At 40.6% G+C, this 18,209-nt stretch overlaps 1 protein-coding gene and 1 long non-coding RNA gene across 2 annotated transcripts in view; one reads left to right on the top strand and one right to left on the bottom strand.

Annotated features, from left to right (window-relative positions):
• Positions 1-18,209, top strand: part of LOC108700903 — a 166,779-nt gene that overhangs the window by 68,772 nt on the left and 79,798 nt on the right. The window lies entirely within an intron of this gene.
• Positions 3,082-18,209, bottom strand: part of tshz2.L (teashirt zinc finger homeobox 2 L homeolog) — a 129,877-nt gene continuing 114,749 nt past the window's right edge. Inside the window, exon 2 of the mRNA XM_018234939.2 lies at positions 3,082-6,804. Within this exon, the coding sequence (XP_018090428.1) occupies positions 3,764-6,804 (3,041 nt within the window). The 3' untranslated portion in view covers positions 3,082-3,763. The remainder of the gene's footprint in view (positions 6,805-18,209) is intronic.

Below are 18,209 nucleotides of genomic sequence, written 5' to 3'. Positions count from 1 at the left end.
CATAGTCCCAAAGCTTTTGGGAAGGCGCTGATATATCTTGCTATGGAACTAGCAACCTCTTGGCCAATAGTTCAACAGTGAGCGAGTTGGGCTTCGATGGCTGCCTGTTCATTTGCAAAGGTCAACAAACAATTAGGTCTTTGCCTGATTTGACCAACCAAGTGGTGGGCCAAATTGATCTAATCTGTTTATGATCTGTGGGCGAAGACATTATCCACAGCCCAATTTGAGGTTTCCCACCTTTCTTGACTGATGTTTGATCAGGGTCAGTTGGGGAAGTCACTGTATACATGGGCCAGTAAGCCGCCAATATCAACCAGACTATGGTCAACTCTACTCATGGAAGCCTAGGGTTCAACTCTCTGGTCAAATCCTGAATGTAATGACGTGGTCTTGATGACCACTTTATTGTTAATTTCTCTTGAAAAGGTTACAATATGTATTAATGCATCACAGAACTCCCTTATCATAATGCCCCATTGTTTTTGTTTGGCTGAAAATGTAGGGAAAAAAACTGAGTTGTCCAATTCCTCAAATTCCTGATATTTGCGATTCTGGTAGCAAACGGTCTTGCTTTATGGCAAGGATTTCGGATATACCACCCATAAGTAGGACTTGTGCCCAAAATTAAATTTCTCCAATGTGACTCAACCATGAAAACAGTTCCATGGGGTCAGTGAGGCTTCCACCATTTGTCAAGAGAATAGTCATGCTATCTGTATTGGTTCCTTGACATAAAGAAGATCATACCCCTAATGTAAGTTCTCATGGACACAGCCCTTTCCATCTACTGGTTACATGGGTGACATTTGTTCATAGCAAAGAGGTTGAGGGGACAATATGTATTTTTAAGGTGTAGAGAATTTACTTCTGCAGTTGGGAAAATGCATGTGAGAATGTCATTGGCCTCCTGCAGCAGTGAAAGACAGTCTATTGGGTCTGGACAACAAACCATGGGTTGGACATTTATAATATCTTGGGCAGGACTATAGGAACGTGGTGTCCTTTCAGCTCAATCAATGTTTCTCAACTAGTTGGGCCATTTTCATCTAAAGACCACTATAGGACCTCCGTACGATTGCATTGGGCAGCTCCATTAGAGTTGGGCATTGACAACCATGAAGTTAGGACAGGGAACAATCCAAAAATCATTGATGAGCTGACCATGTGATCATGGTGCTTCTGCAGTAAATCTTGGGGTTACTATTGTTTCCTCTAACTTTCAATCGCTTCTTCCCACAAGGGGCTCTATTTCCCCTAACAGAGAATTTAGAATAATTTTAAAGTGAAATATAAACCACAGCACCAAACACAAGTTCGGATCCTTAGTTCTCCATTAATTGATCCCCAGAGATGCTTTCGTTTGTTCCCATAGCAAATAAGTCACCATGGAAACGCTTTTTTCCCCCCTGTCATATTTTGCATAAACAACAAATTCATCCTCTGACTTTGAATCACGGCGACAACCGGATTCAAACCCCCGTTCCGATCAATTAGAAATATTGTTTGACAAGATAAAAGGAGGCAACAAAATGCGACCTTCCTGTAGAAGGCATCTAATATTGGCTTATCTTATACTGATCATAATTACACTCACATTCTTAGAAGTAGAGTTGTTTATGGGTTTTTTTTATGGAAAAAATTTGCTATTTTGTTAAAAAAAAAAAAAATAAATAAAAATGGTGGCAATCGTCCAACTGGAAAATGTAAATGATCAAAAAATGATAAAAAAAAATGTGAAATTTTTAAGAAAAGGAAAAAATAGCATGTTGTGGGTACTCGGAGAACTTGTTCACTTGCAGTACAGGTATGGGACCGATTATCCAGAAATGCTCAGGACCTGGGTTTTCCGGATGACGGATCTTTCCATAATTTGGATCTTCATGTCTTAAGTCTACTAGAAAATCGTGTAAACATTAAATAAACCCAATAGGCTTGTTTTGCTTCCAATAAGGATTAATTATATATTGGTTTGGATCAAGTACAAGCGACTGTTTTATTATTAATTTGGATTATTTAGATAAAATGGAGTCTATGGGAGACGGCCTTTCCATTATTCAGAGCTGTCTGGATAACGGATCCTACACCTGCACCTCTTTCAACTCTTGGCAGCAGCCAATCACTGCCATTTCATCCGGCTTTCATATACCGTGGCCTCATTTGATTCGAAACAAAGTTCTACAACATGTTGTTTGGGTGATGAGCGATTTCGCAGTGTTCCGACGCGCTGCGCAAAATTGCAGGCGTCACATCGGATGCGACGGAAACAAGGTAAGTAATGGCGGATCGTGTCGCATTGTTGATGCAGATGCAGCGTCTGCATCCCACAGTCGTGTCGCATCAACAATGCGACAGGATGCGACAATTGAATTACTTACCTTGTTTCCGTCGCATCCGGCGTGACTCCTGCGATTTTGCGCAGCGCGTCGGAACACTGCGAAATCGCCCGTAAAGTCCTGCCCTAAATTGAGAGCCTCCGAGTCCAGTTGGAAAATGCAACATAAAATTTATGGATAATGAATGTATTTCCTTTTGTTTAAAAATGAAATCGAATCTTCCCAATTTTCCTTATATTCTCTCTTCCTTCATTAAACACAATCTCTACTGGTATGGGACCAGTTAGCCAGAATGCTCGGGACCTGGGGTTTTCCATAATTTGGATCCGCATGTTTTAAGGCTGGTTTTGCTTCCAACAAGGATTAATTATATCTTAGTTGGGATCAAGTACAAGTTACTGTTTTATTATTACACAGAAAAAGAAAATTAATTTGAAAAATATGAATTACTTAATGGTCAATCTGTAATTTGGTGCTTTCTGGATAACGGGTTTTCGGATTTCCTGTAGTAGGAATACAGGGTAAGTGGTACATGTATGGGACCTGTTTTCCAGAATGCTCAGGACCTGGGGTTTTATGGATAACAGATCTTTCTGTAATTTGGATCTCCATGCCTTAAGTCTACTAGAAAATCATGTAAACATTAAATAAAGCCAATAGGCTGGTTTTGCCTCCAATAAGGATTAATTATATCTTAGTTGGGATCAAGTACAAGCTACGGTTTTATTATTACACAGAAAAAGAAATGATTTTGAAAAATTTGGATTATTTGAATAAAACGGAGTCAATGGGAAACGGCTTTCTGGATAATGGGTCCTATACCTGTATTGTGTCTCCATCTAAATGAATTGTATAGATATGTTGGGTACACAGTAGGGAAAAAGTAGGGCATAGTGTGAATAGAGAATTTCATAGACAAACTGCAAGCGTAACAGCACCTCTAGTGATCGTGAGAACTCGATGATCTGGCTGCCCGTAAAGCCCACGAAGCCAAACAATATGGCAGCTCCCACTCTTTAGTAAGTACATATAAGAAGAGCAGGATTGTTCTCTGCTAATAAATGTAAGATAAACTAAAATACCGTGCCTCGGACACAACGCCAGGCCAACGGTTCTTTGATGGCAGCGGTTTCATAGAGGAGGCTGAATTCTATTTTATGGTTGAAGGCTAAGTAGAAGTTTTCCCAATGAAGTTTAATAGCAGCATTTACAGAACCCAAAGGAAATAACGTGTGTGTGTAGGGAGTTTCCTTTCCTGTGTAATGCAAAGTAGACCAATATATATATATTTATATATATATATATACTGTATATACATCATATAAACAGCTTTACATGTTCAGTAAAGTCGACTACTTCTATGAAAGCACACAAGCCCCGTTCCGTTGGTTGAGCCCGAGAAGCGGACGCCGGATTAAATGCACAAACTAGTCGTCGTCCACTTCGGACACAAACTGCGAATGGTTTTCGGGGGACTTGCTGTGAGTCTTACTTAGATGCAGTTTCACCGCGTGTTTGCTGGCGAATGTCCGACAGCACAGCTTGCATCTGAACTTACAGTCAGTCTCCTCTTCGCCGGCGTTGGATTGGGGTGACCGTTGAGCCTTTACCCTTGAAATCTTTTCTACCTTCGTTTGCTGCTTATTGGCCAACCTGTTCATATCTTTCATTTGGAAACCAAGGTGGGTCTCTAAATGGCTAATGTAGCTGGATGGTGTTCTAAACTGGGATGCGCAGTCACTGCAATAAAACACGGGGTGTCCTTTGTCCATGTTTTTTAAAAACTTAGTCCCTCCCGTCTTTCGGAGTTGATACTTGACGTTGGCCAACCAGTGGCTGATTGTTGTCATAGAAAGTCCTGTAAATTTTGAGATCTGCATGCGTTCTTGAGGCCCAAGGTCCGACAGCAGATACTTTCCCTCTGAAGTCTGAAAAAGGCTTGAGGCAAACTGAGCTTGTAGGATGAGAAGATGCTGAGGATTCCAGTTGGACTGTCTGCCTTTCCTCTTATGCAACATGGACACCTCGGTTGAAACATCCTCAAAGCGCCTGGCATCCATCTCTATCTTTACAGCAGCTTTTCTTGCAGGGGTAGCATGCTTTGGGGTGGTGGCTTTGGGTAGAACTTTGACCATGTCCGCTATGTCAGACAAAGCATGCTTCTGAGGTGGAGATGTACAAGACTGTGCTTTTACCGACTCTAATCGCTTGCTTTTCGATTTGGTAAGATCTATGGGTTGGTCATTGGCATTGAATAAATAGCTGCCTACTGGCCGTGGGGGAGTTAGACATGCAATTGGTCTTTCACTTTTTTTCACGGTGGATTTGGGGAACATGTTGATTGTGTTAGAACTGGTGTTTGAAGAGGCCTGAGGCCTTAGTGATTCAGTGGCTTTTCCCAGATGATTGTTTAAGACGGACTGTAGAGCACTAAGCGGATTCACACAAGGTAAATCTGGAGAACAATTTGCAGAACTTCTTAATGCAGAGCAGTCGCTGCTGCTGAGTGACGGTTCCATGGATTCCTGGATTCTGGCTTTTTCCTTCTCGCAGTTTTGTTTTATCTTTTCCTCTTCAGTGCAGCTTGATTCTCTCCTATTTGCCTCACCGGAGACTTGCATTGTTGGAGAGTCTTCGTCTTTGTCCACTGCTGTCGTTTCGGAGTCCTCAGTTGTCTCTCTTTCATCTTCTCGGACTTCTGATTCTTCCTTTACCTGGGTTGACTGTGGGTCAGGTGGCGTGTGGGGAACGTGTGAAACAGATTTACACTTGGGCGCAATGGGTCGAAATTTGTTGGAGAATGCGTTTCTCATTTGCATTACTTGAGAAGCAAGGGGAACCGGTGGTTTTATGACATCTGTGATCTGATAGGCAGCATGGATGCTGGGGTATGCACTCCAACTTGGAGTTCCATTTTGAGCCTTGTTGATGGCTGAGGTTACAGTGTTTTCAAGCGACTTTAAGATGTCACCACCTTCTTTTGAACCATCATCCAGATCTTCTTCTCTCAGATACTGGTATTTTAGAGTATGGTCTAATGGTTTCTCCACTGGATCTTCAGGTTCCTCGCTTGTCTCTGATTTTTCTTCTTTGTTTCCATCTTCCGAATTGTCTGATCTACTCTCTTTACAAGTCTTAAGCTCAGGCGTTGCACTACCAGACGGTGAATTCGTTGGTGGTTTGGATGGGCTATCATTAGATGATTCTGATAGTGTCTGCATCTTTTCTACAGCAAGAGGGTCTAAGACTAGCTGTTTTCCCTTCTTGGAAGCGGAGTTTGTAACTTTTAAGAAATGTCCAGTAACCATCATATGTGACGTAAGCTGTTGCAGGGTGTCATGCGAACTTCCACACTCCATGCACTTTAAAATTTGAGATTTACAGGCTTCAAACTGCCAGGTGTAGCTGGCACCATTCTGATACCCATAACGATTGTTGGAGGATAGCTGAACATTGCCATTTTTATGTGAGGAGCCATGATCCCCAAAAGAACCTGTGGTAGAATCTGGTGAGCATGGCCTTGTGGCTTCAAACACACGTTTTCTTGCTGGGGATATCATTTTTGAAGAAAGTGTTGGTATGGGTTCCTTCAAAGGCACTTTTTGGTAATGTTTAGTTTTAATCATGTGGACGCTCAAGTCTTGGAGAGAGTCAAATGAGTCACCACAAAACATACATTTTAAGACTTTCTGAGCATCTTCCTTGTCCATATCATGGAAAGCTCTTTTTCTTGACTTAGAGTAGCTGGTCGATATCCGCTTGTCTTTTTTGCGGTTGTCATCTTGGTAGTGACCTGTTTCGTTCATATGCACCGTGAGCTCCACCAAGGTGTCGTAAGCTGCACTGCACTGCCGGCATCGAAACCTACTCGCTCCTGTAAAGACGGTGCCGTACATCTTCGCGTTTTGACGGTACAACTGGACTGAGCTGAAAAGGTTTGGCTTAGACATTGACTTTGAAGGCAAGTTTTGCTGTAAACTTTTGGATAGTGCATCTTGATGCCAATCAAACTCAGTTTTGCTAGCTCCATTGCGACTCTCGCAAACTTTCCTCTCTGTATGAGGCACCTTGACGTTAAGTCCCAAGCTCGTCCAGTAGGGATCTGACAATATGTTGGCATAGGCTGTCTTCATTTTATTCATGCAGTCATTCCCCTCTGCTTGAAGCTTTGGAGCAGGGCTGGTTTTTGGATCCTGAGCATCTTTAGAAGATGGGCCTTTGATGTCGCTAACTTTATCACTGGAATCACTGACCAGAGACTCTCTATCCCCATCTTGGTTGCATAGATGACTTCCTGGGGGACTCTGGTAGCCGAAACTCCTCTTAAGTTCCCCACCTATCTCCTGCTCTTCATCAGTAGGTGAATAAGTGCTGTCTTGTTGCTGAGCTGTGGAATTGCTGTCATCATCTTCCTCTTCGTCGTCCTTCATTTCATCACCTTTTAAGTCCTCTTCATCCTGAAAATAGCCTGCAAAATACATAGAATAACACAAAGGTCAGTTCTCTTGTGGGTGGGAGTTATTCACAGAAACACTGAACAACAAAAAGGCCAATAGGGTTTCATATGCTCAAGATACTTGATCCTCATCTACAGTATTTAGTCTTGACTTACGGTGTTCTTAAAGGGATACGGTCATGGGAAAAAACATTTTTTTCAAAATGAATCAGTTAATAGTGCTGCTCCAGGAGAATTTTGCGCTGAAATCCGTTTCTCAAAAGAGCAAACAGATTTTTTTATATTCAATTTTGAAATCTGACATGGGGCTAGACATATTGTCAATTTCCCAGCTGCACAAGTCATGTGACTTGTGCTCTGATAAACTTCAATCACTCTTTACTGCTGTACTGCAAGTTGGAGTGATATCACCCCCTGGAGCCAAACAAAAGAACAATGGGAAGGTAACCAGACAACAGTTCCCTAACACAAGATAACAGCTGCCTGGTAGATCTAAGAACAACACTTAATAGTAAAAACCCATGTCCCACTGAGACACATTCAGTTACATTGAGAAGGAAAAACAGCAGCCTGCCAGAAAGCATTTCTCTTCTAAAGTGCAGGCACAAGTCACATGACCAGGGGCAGCTGGGAAATTGACAAAATGTCTAGCCCCATGTCAGATTTCAAAATTGAATATAAAAAAATCTGTTTGCTCTTTTGAGAAATGGATTTCAGTGCAGAATTCTGCTGGAGTAGCACTATTAACTGATGTGTTTTGAAACAAAACATGTTTTCCGATGACAGGATCCCTTTAAGCTTAAGCAAACTACTCCCAGTGAAATAGTCTTTCCTTATTCTTTTAATTAGCAATCAAGTGACAGTTTGAATGGAAGAGGAATAGGAGAATGTCTAAAAAGGAAGATGAGCAATACCAAACAGGAATAACAATAAAAAAAGCCCTTACAAATATATATATAAAAAACATTTTTTATTTTTTTTTTGAAGATGTTGTGGTCAGCCAGAGAACATTTTAAGCTGCAGACTGGCAAAAGGACATAGAGGTATGGGACCTGTTATCCAGAATGCTTGGGAACTGGGCTTTCCATAATTTGGATCTTCATACCTTAATTCTACTAGAAAATCATGTAAACATGAAATAAGCCCAATAGGCTGGTTTTGCTTCCAATAAGGATTAATTATATCTTAGTTGGGATCAAGTACAAGCTGCTGTTTTATTATTACACAGAAAAAGGAAATCATTTTTAAAAAACTGGATTATTTGGATTAAATGGAGCTTTCTGGATAACGGGTTTCTGGATAACAGATCCCATACATGTACAACGTTTAACATTGAAAAGTTGCTCTGAACTATAACACACTCCGTTAAACTTTCAAAATCAGTCATTTCAAAAGTGCGAAAAACTTTTAGAGAGAGCTCTAAAAGCGACTAAATCCCCCAACTTTATATTAAGGATGCAGAGAGTTTTTGGATTCAGTTTCGATTTTACATTTTTAAGGGGAACAGAAAAAAAAAGTTGTTAAATCAGGGAAATGTATTATACATTTATATATTGGTGGGACCACAGAAAAAAAAGTGTAAAACTTAAAATTCGGGTATGTAAACTTGAGGTTGGTATATAGTTTTCACTGTGCAGGCCCTGATATTCTTTTTAATGAGTCCATGCCAGTTATGACAGCACAGTGCCAATATGATGTCATTAAATCCCAACCTTCCTAGAGCGTAAGCTTTTGTGTACAAAGGAATTTTCACTGCCTCTTTGCACACGTCACTTTTTCCCTTTTATTTGCAGAACACTCTTGTGCAACAGGAGGTGGGTATTGTGTCAAGATACCCCAAATATATCAGATATCTCTCTCCTTTCTACAAAATTAGGCATTAATCGAATCCACTATTTTAGGATTTGCCCCGAATCCTTTGTGAAAGATTGGCGGAATACTGAACCGAAAACGAACCCTAATTTGCATATGTAAATTAGGGGAAGAAGGAGGAAAGAGTCCATTTTTTTACTTTCTTGTTTGTGTGAAAAAGTCACGTGACTTTCGGATTCGGCCAGACACTTGGGGGCCGATTCACTAAATTCGAGTGAAGGATTCGAAGTAAAAAAAACTTCGAATTTCGAAGTATTTTTTGGGCTACTTCGACCATCGACTACGACTTCTATTCGATTCGAACTAAAAATCGTTTGACTATTCGACCATTCGATAGTCGAAGTACTGTCTCTTTAAAAAAAACTTCGACCCCCTACTTCAGCAGCTAAAAGCTACCGAAGTCAATGTTAGCCTATGGGGAAGGTCCCCATAGGCTTTCCTAAGTTTTTTTGATCGAAGGATATTAATCGTTCGATCGAAGGAATAATCCTTCGATCGTCCGATCGCAGAATTTGCGCTAAATCCGTCGACTTCGAAGGATTTCAATTCCTAGTCGAATATCGAGGGTTAATTAACCCTCGATATTCGACCCTTAATGAATCAGCCCCTTGGATTTAGCCGAATCCGATTACTGCTGAAAAAGTCCCGAACCATATCCTGGGTTGGGTGCATCCCTATACAAAATAACTTTTCCTGATTGGACGAATCCCGATAGCGGCAGCCGCTCCCTTGCGCGTTTATAGTGCAAGACAAATTGCAAAATTACATTGGAAGGTTTTTGCTCAAAGCCCAAAGGACGACTCCCGATGTTTGGACGTTTTTTTGGCACAAAATTCCTGACGTAAAGTGTAAATCCTTTAAACATCTGCACATCACGCGCCGCCTTAATAAGCCAAAAATATGTCGACAAAGAATTTCTCAAGCAGCTGGCACAGATTAAGACTAACGGTGTCTATTAAAGAGATTGACAAGCGCACCTCGAATGTTTAGAGCTTAAACTATCGGAACGGAAGGGAAAAAAAAGGTTGGTTTTTAATACTGGCAATAGCGCTGGCAGTTATTAATTCTGGCAATAGCCTGGCAGTTATTAATGTTAAGAATACTTATTTATGGAGTCGCAATCATTTGTTTCGCCCTGAGGACAGAAGTAACGTCTCATCTACAAATAACCGATGTACATCCCACTTTTTAGCCATTATTTATAACCAAACTGAGCACGTTGAGTGGATAGGAAGATATAGGACGTCACTACTTGACTGGAGAAAGGAATTATTGGAAGTTGTTGTTGAATATCTGCAGCCTGGGTTCAGCCGGCATCAAACGATGAGTAAAAATGACAGTTTTTGGGAAGTGCATATCTGCCTGTTACATGTGCCCATTGGGCTTCAAGTAGGGATGCCATCCGTCTGGATTTCCGGGTGAAAAGTTCCTGCCCGGATATCCAAGTTAGGAAATCCAGACAGGACACTGAAGTGAATGACATGTCGATCAGCGATTGTCATCAGTCCCGCCCCTTAGGTCACCCACCCCCCGATGTCGCCACCCTGCCCTAGGGTGTCACCTGTCTGCTTTTGACCTGGACAGCCCGTTTTTTTGAAAGGCTGCCTGAGTCAAAATTACCTACACGGTTTTCCAAATAAAGAAATGACTGGGATGCCAGAGCCCCACCAGAAAGCCTTAGACCTTGGGCCTACCAGAAAACCTAAAAACATGAGCCCACCAGAAAACCTTTAGACAGTGGACCTTTCCAAACTATTATTCCTCCTCTACTCACTCAACCACTTCATTCTCCTAGTCTTTTATATATACTTACAATATTCTCCTATTATTAAGCATTGTTCCCATAAAGAAATAGGGGAATGACCATGAAATAGGCCAATTGTTTAGAAACAAGAGGGCCGACACTGCCCGGGCAGGATTTCATGGTGATCAACCGATCGCCATGTCGTAGCCCCACCCCCTGATCCACATTACGTCACGACAAGCCCCCATTATGTCATGGTCCGCCTCCATAGATCATGGCCCGCCCTCCTGCCAGGAGTTCGGCAGTAAAGAAGGCGGCAACCCTACCCCGCCCCCCCAATGTCACCGGCCTGCCCATTTTCCCCAAACACAAAAGGTGACAACCGTAGCTTCAAGACATACCTCCTAATGCCTTAGAGCTTACACTTTAGTCCAAACTTTGTAACATTTTAAATAAAAAAATAAATGGAACCTCTAAGGCTTTAAAGAGGTGCTTCGCCTTTAAGTTAACTTTCAGTAAGTTATAGAATGACCAACTTTCCAATTGGCCTTCATTTTCTCTTTTTTTTTTTTTGTATAGTTTTTGAATTATTTGCCTTCTTCTGCCTTTTTCCAGCTTTCAAATAGGGGGTCACTGACCCCATCTATAAAACAAATGCTCTGTAAGGCTACACATTTAGGGGCACAGTTATCAAGGGTCGAATTGAAAAATCGAATATCCTAAATTCGAATTTCAAGCTAATTTTAGTGTACTTCGACTAGGGAACAGTCCAAATTAGACTCGAATTTGAAAAATTCGAAAATTAGAATAACGAAATTCTTCTACTTCAACCAGTCGCCAACTAAAACTCGCCAAATTGCTGTTTTAGCCTATGGGGGACCTCTTAAAACCATTTTATTTTTGGATCGAATTCGATCAAATACAGCCTGTTCACTCGAAGTTAAAAAATTCTATTTTCTTTTTAAATAAATTTCGGTTGGTCTTTTTTTTTATTTGAATTTTGAGTTCAGTTTAAAAAAACTCCCATCGCCTCGAAATTCAACCCTTGATAAATCTGCCCCTTAGTCTTGCTACTTTTTTCTATCCAGGCCTCTCCTATTCATGGTCCAGTCTCTTATTCATATCAACGCATGGTTGCTAGGGTAATTTGGACCCTAGCAACCTGATTGCTAAAACCGCAAACTGGAGAGCTGCTGAATAAAAAGCTAAATAACTCAAAAACCACAAATAATAAAAAATGAAAACCAATTGCAAATGGTCTCAGAATATCCCTCTCTAAATCATACTAAAAGTTAATTTAAAGGTGAACAAACCCAAGAAATAGGTGACCCTACACAAATGCATTTATATTTCCTTTTGAATTTATTGTTATTTTCTGTTCCCGTGGGCTTGTGTTCTATTCACTTTCCAATTCCTTCCATTTCTCTTGTTTGTTACAAGGCACCCCTGACCCTCGTTGTTCCCAAGTAGATTCTTCTAGGAACAAACATAAAGCCCATGAATACTTTACATAATTTCCTGCAACGAGATATTGTATTTACTGCCACAACACCTGGCAATTATCTGCTTTACATGTAAGACTTGCCGCTATAGGAACAAAGCACAATATAGGGAGGAAGAGTCCGTTTTACATTGTGCGACGTCTTTGCTTACGATTCCTATTTGGAAACAAGAAAAGGAATTCTTCTCCCATCAGAGCAACGTTTTGTGCATCGCACAAAGCCACAAACGCAACAGTTTCATCAATATTTCACAACAGCCTTGGGGAAATAGTAGATTGCGGAGCTGGAGGGGCAGCTAATGGAATCACACACCAGGGTTTTGTACATTTAAAATAAGCAGCTACTAAGGGAAAAAAAAAAAAAAGAAATTACCTTTTGGTTTGACGGAAACGGCTTAAAAATAAACGTCGGGTTTGGGAAACAATGAACAACGTTCTCAGGCGTTGGGTCGGTAATGTAATACACCATTTATAGCATGGAAGCATTAATGAAGATTACAGCTGCTGAGAGATAACAAACAGCAGAGATCAGCGCTATTAATAATTAAGCATTTATTCCCCTGGATTACATTTTATTTATCGTGCTTTTGGAGCACTGAAAGAAGCGAATGTAAAGCCGAGTTGTGGTCAGAGATTGGGCTAAATAAATAGAACCTCTAAAGCTCAAGGCATACGGAGCGCATTCTCCACCAGCATATCAGGCCAGAATCTGCCATCTACAATGTAGAGCAGGTGTATGGCCAATTAAAGGGGTTGTTCACCTTCAAATGAGCTTTTAGTATGATGTAGGGAGTGATATTCTGAGACCATTTGCGATTGGTTTTCATTTTTTATTATTTGTGGTTTTTGAGTTATTTAGCTTTTAATTCAGCAGCTCTCCAGGTTGTAATTTCATCCATCTGGTTGCTAGGGTCTAAATTCCCCTAGCAACCATGCATTGATTTGAATACGAGACTGGAATATGAATAGGAGAGGGCGTGAATAGAAAGAGGAGTAATAAAAAGTAGCGATAACGATAGATTTTAGCCTTACAGAGCATTTTGGTTTTTTAGATGGGGCCAGTAACCCCCATTTGAATGCTGGAAAATGACAAATAATTAAAAATTCTACAAAAAATAAAGACCAATTGAAAAGTTGCTTAGAATTGATCATTCTATAACACACTAAAAGTTAACGTAAAGTTGAACCACCCCTTTAAAATTAAGTTGGACATAAAAATTAATAAAAAGTTGATTGTGAGATTCAGAAAGATTTATGTATTGCAGAAAATGAAGTGATATAATCTATAGGTTTGTTTTCCCTTTATTACATATAATCACTTCCCATCGCTTGCCAGTCATAGCTAGTGGGTGGAGTCTACCTGCAGCCATTTTGGTTTCCATTTAAAGGGCCACTATAAAATTGAATTTTACTTTTTCATTATGATTAGTACAGGGAACAACTAGGCTAAAATACTTTTATTTTCAAGGTATCATTACGGGGCGCGAAAAACTTTTGGGGGTTGTTCCTGTTGCAAAGATACCTGTATAATCCTCCGACTGGCTCTGACTATCTAGCAACAGCCCTTGTGTTGTCACATCATGTTCCATTGCCTGTTAGCACTATCTTAAAAGGAAGGTATAACCACACTGGGGGGTTGTGGGAGGCTGGAAAACAATGATGGAGGCTTAAGTAAGATTAGTTAGTGAAATTACTTTTTTAGGGGTGATGGGGAAAAAAAGTCCTCATTTGTATCAGCTCTGAGCTGTTCAGATATTCTTTTAATCTGTTGTCTAAAAAGTGTATCTTCCGACCACTAGATGGAGCTGTCTGTGGAGAGCACAGGTTTTGACCCAAACAATATGGCAGCCACCACTAGTGAATAAAAAGCAGATTTCCAAAGAAATTCTATGTGAACTCAACACAGTTCTTTGTTGCACATATAAGAAGAAGATAAGTGGAACCTAGCCCTTGCTTCTATCCAGGTTATACCGTGTTCCCTTTAAGGACTGGGTAAAAGTTGGAATTCTGTATCATAATCACATGTAGGCTGCGTTAGTGAGCGTTAATGAGAGCATTACAAATGAAATATGCCTCCTTATTGCTCTTTTGTTCTACCATCATGTAGCAAAATCAAACTGCAGAGATACAAAGTTCTTCCTTACTGGAACAGCTTGTTATTCTTTGGTGCCCCATAAAAAATGGCACTTGCGGGCGCCCCTTGCATTGTTGACTGAATTACTGACTGTCAGGGACAAGTCTACAATTACAATGTGCACGTACACAGATCGTGCAGGGAGATGATACGACCTTTCCTATCGGCGCCCGGAACAGAGAGAACAAATAACAGAATGAATGAAATGATAGAGAACAAGGGTTTTTTTTTTTTTTATATTTTTTCTTTCCTCCCCTGACAAAGTTGTAATGACAGGGAACGGCAAGTACCAGGTAGTTATTATGGATCCCTTCAAAATGCCAGCGGCCTAAAATGGACTAACGCTGAAATGCACTTCTGCCTTCTCGCAGGGGATAAAAATGGTAACATTCACTGTTATACAGAAAAAAATACACTTTTTTTTTTTTAAAGAGGAACTCGCCCTACCCAAAAAAAACTCCTATAAACTTATTCAGAGTACTCCTGTGAGCACTTCTGCAATTTACGTTAAATGTTTCGTTATTTATTGGTTTCTAAGATATTACACTGTAGGCTTTCAACTTAAATCTTATTTGGAGTGTCAAGCCAGAGTGTCAACAGCCCTAACTGTCATTTCCTTTATTGCCTTAAGAGTAGCTGCCTCTCAGTTGAGCCAAAAGTCTGGTATTAGCAGAATAAAACTACACATATCTGATTACAAACTATAACATGAATGTAAAATGCAAAACTGAAGAGGGAAAATATTTTACATAGCCGATTTGAATGGAAAAAGTGGAACAATATGGCAGCTTACACCCATGTGTATAAATACAAATATACAGAGAAGGAATGTTCTGGGCACACAATAAGCTATACCCTTATACTGTACTGTCTAAAGGAAACAATATGGCACCTCCTTCCCATATGTATAAATACAAATATACAGAGAAGGAATGTTCTGGGCACACAATAAGCTATACCATCATACTGTACTGTCTAAGGGAAACAATATGGCACCTCCTTCCCATATGTATAAATACAAATATACAGAGAAGGAATGTTCTGGGCACACAATAAGCTATACCCTCATACTGTACTGTCTAAGGGAAACAATATGGCACCTCCTTCCCATATGTATAAATACAAATATACAGAGAAGGAATGTTTTGGGCACACAATAAGCTATACCCTCATACTGTACTGTCTAAGGGAAATAATATGGCACCTCCTTCCCATATGTATAAATACAAATATACAGAGAAGGAATGTTCTGGGCACACAATAAGCTGTACCCTCATACTGTACTGTCTAAGGGAAACAATATGGCACCTCCTTCCCATATGTATAAATACAAATATACAGAGAAGGAATGTTCTGGGCACACAATAAGCTATACTGTTCTGTCTATCTCACATGTATAAATATAAAAAGAAACAAAGAAGGAATGTTCTGGGCACACTCCGTCAATAACACTATGTTGATTCTAAAAAACACCGCATATCACCGGCCCAGAGATGAAAAGTGACAGAGATTTGCCCTACATGTCTGTTTGATAGGAATATAATTTATTTAAAACAAAAAACAAAAACAATATGACCTCATTTGTAGAGCAATCTACACAAGGAGCCGGTCAGCTGTTAAATGCATCTCGGCGCTTTGCATGATGATGAAGCTCAACTGGAATTTCAATTATTTTCCGGGCACATTTGAAATTATAATACTTTACTGGGTTAGTGCTGTAGTTCATCCAAATTACTCCGAGGATCATATCAATCTCTCGCCGCTGCGGGTGCCTTGCGGATCAGGGAAGGTGGATGAAAGGAGAGAGGGGGGGGCAGTTTGACAATGACCTTCATGCTGTCGCAGTGCCCCGACGACTGTCTAATTGGCCCCCCGTGCCCCAGTGTCGTCCCAGATTTCTACCCTGGGAATCAAGATATAGTCCAAACCAGTCCTTTTGTACAGGGATCCAGATTAAATGCAATTGAGATGTAATTTAAATTCATACATTTAGGGGTTCCACCCCTTTCCTTGATTCGGAGGGACCAGGTAATACTTGTGGGTAGAAAGCAATGTGAGTCTGCAACAGGGCCAGCATGGTGTCCTACTGTACAGGTATGCGACCTGTTATCCAGAATGCTCGGGACCTGGGGCTTTCCAGACAATGGATCTTTCTGTAATTTGGATCTTCCTACCTTAGGCTAGGGCCACACAGAAGATTCAGGGAGATTGGTCGCCTGGCAACTAATCGCCTCGTCTTTGAGACGACCAATCTCCCTGAATGGCTTGCTGTTATCTCACGAGGCAATTTCGAGCGACTTTGAAAAACGTATCACTGCGTGTGAATAGGCGCAGGCGACTTTAGCGCTAACGGGTGCAAGATAACAGCAAGCCATTCAGGGAGATTAGACGCGGCGATTAGTCGCCAGGCGACTAATCTCCCTGAAATCTTGCCGTGTGGCCTAGCCCTTAAAGGAGAAGGAAAGCTACCAAAGCAGTTTATTGCCAATAGATTAGCCACAATAGTGAAAGCTATAACACAATATTTATTCTTTAGAATGCTTTACCATACCTGAGTAAACAGCTCTAGACACTGTCTCTATTTGTTTAGGATAGCAGCTGCCATATTAAATTGGTGTGACATCACTTCCTGCCTGAGTCTCTTCCTGCTTACTCATAGCTCTGGGCTCAGATTACAGCAGGGAGGGGGAGAGGAGCAAACTGAGCATGCTCAAGCCCAAGCCCTGGAGCTTTAAGCTGAAAACAGGAAGTCTGATACAGAAGCCCATGAGTACACAATAGAAGGAAAGAAATGCAGTGTTTCTTTTGACAGAATACAGAAGACTTTGAGGGGTTATTGGTGTATTTATATAGACCTTTCTGATGAAGCTTTCTCAGTTTAAGCCTTTCCTTCTCCTTTAAGTCTACTAGAAATTCATGTAAACATTAAATAAACCCAATAGGCTGGTTTTGCTTCCAATAAGGATTAATTATATCTTAGTTTGGATCAAGTACAAGCGACTGTTTTATTATTACACAGAAAAAAGGAAATCATTTTAAAAATGGCATCTATGGGAGGCGGCCTTTCCGTAATTCGGAGCATTCTGGATAACGAGTTTCCGGATAATGGATCCCATACCTGTATATTTAAAAAAAACAAAACAAACTACAGATTTATAGGAAGGGATGTTTAGTCCCTTTGCAAAGCACTGGTTATAAAACTGGTACAGAGAAAGGCAACTAAATTAATATTGGGAATCATTGAGTTCAATTAAAGACATGGCCCAGCTAGGACCATTTATACTGAAGGAGAGGCAATTAAGGGGGATATTATACTGAAGCTTCTGCCATAGGTCCCAATTAATTGTGCAGTATCTAATACAGAGGGATTTAGCTACTCTATAAAGGGATTGCACCCCAGATCTCAATCTTTATACTCAAGCTGCAGCTGTGCTATATTAATGGTCGGCCTGGGCTGGTTTTTGAAATTCGTGAGTTTTTTTTTGATTTTTTGGAAAAAAAAATTCCAAGTTTATTATTAAAATCAAATTTTTTCAACTCAGACGAATTGAAACGACCGGAAAACTCGAATCCGATTAGATTTAGAAAAACTCGATTTGAATTTGAAAAAAAACTCGATAGAATGTCAGGAAGGCTGCAAACGTCCCCAAATCTCTGTACCGCTCCCGTTGACTTGTACAGGAATTCGGCAGGTTTTAGGTGGCGAATAATAAAATTCGAGTTCTTGAAGAGCCAGAGTATGATAAATCTCGAAATTTGAATTAAAACTCGAATCGGGTTTGGATAATTCACAATTCAAATTTGAGAGTTTTGACCAAAAAAAATTAATTTTGAAAAGTCGAATTACAATTTTTCACTTCGACCCTTAAAAAATCTGCCCCTTAAAGTCATAGAGATAGAGTGGCCAAACCTATGACTGTGTTTTCTCAATGACCGGGAGCAGAGGAACCTCCCACCACCCCAGTCCGACACTCAAAGTCAAAGCCATAGCCAAGTGCTTCTTGGTTGCTATGGGTTACGACCCTGGTGTGATTTTGCAGCTTTATTGACCAAGCCGAGTTGTAATTCAGCCCCAGAAGGATTAATGGGTCCCCGATACAGACAATGCTGTTGCCGCACACTGGGAATTTATAATAACATTAACCTGCCCTTCTGCACAAAGCCCC

This window comes from Xenopus laevis, chromosome 9_10L (genome assembly GCF_017654675.1).
Source record: "Xenopus laevis strain J_2021 chromosome 9_10L, Xenopus_laevis_v10.1, whole genome shotgun sequence".
Classification (NCBI taxonomy): Eukaryota; Metazoa; Chordata; class Amphibia; order Anura; family Pipidae; genus Xenopus; species Xenopus laevis.
This window is presented reverse-complemented; position numbering and strand designations above follow the sequence as displayed.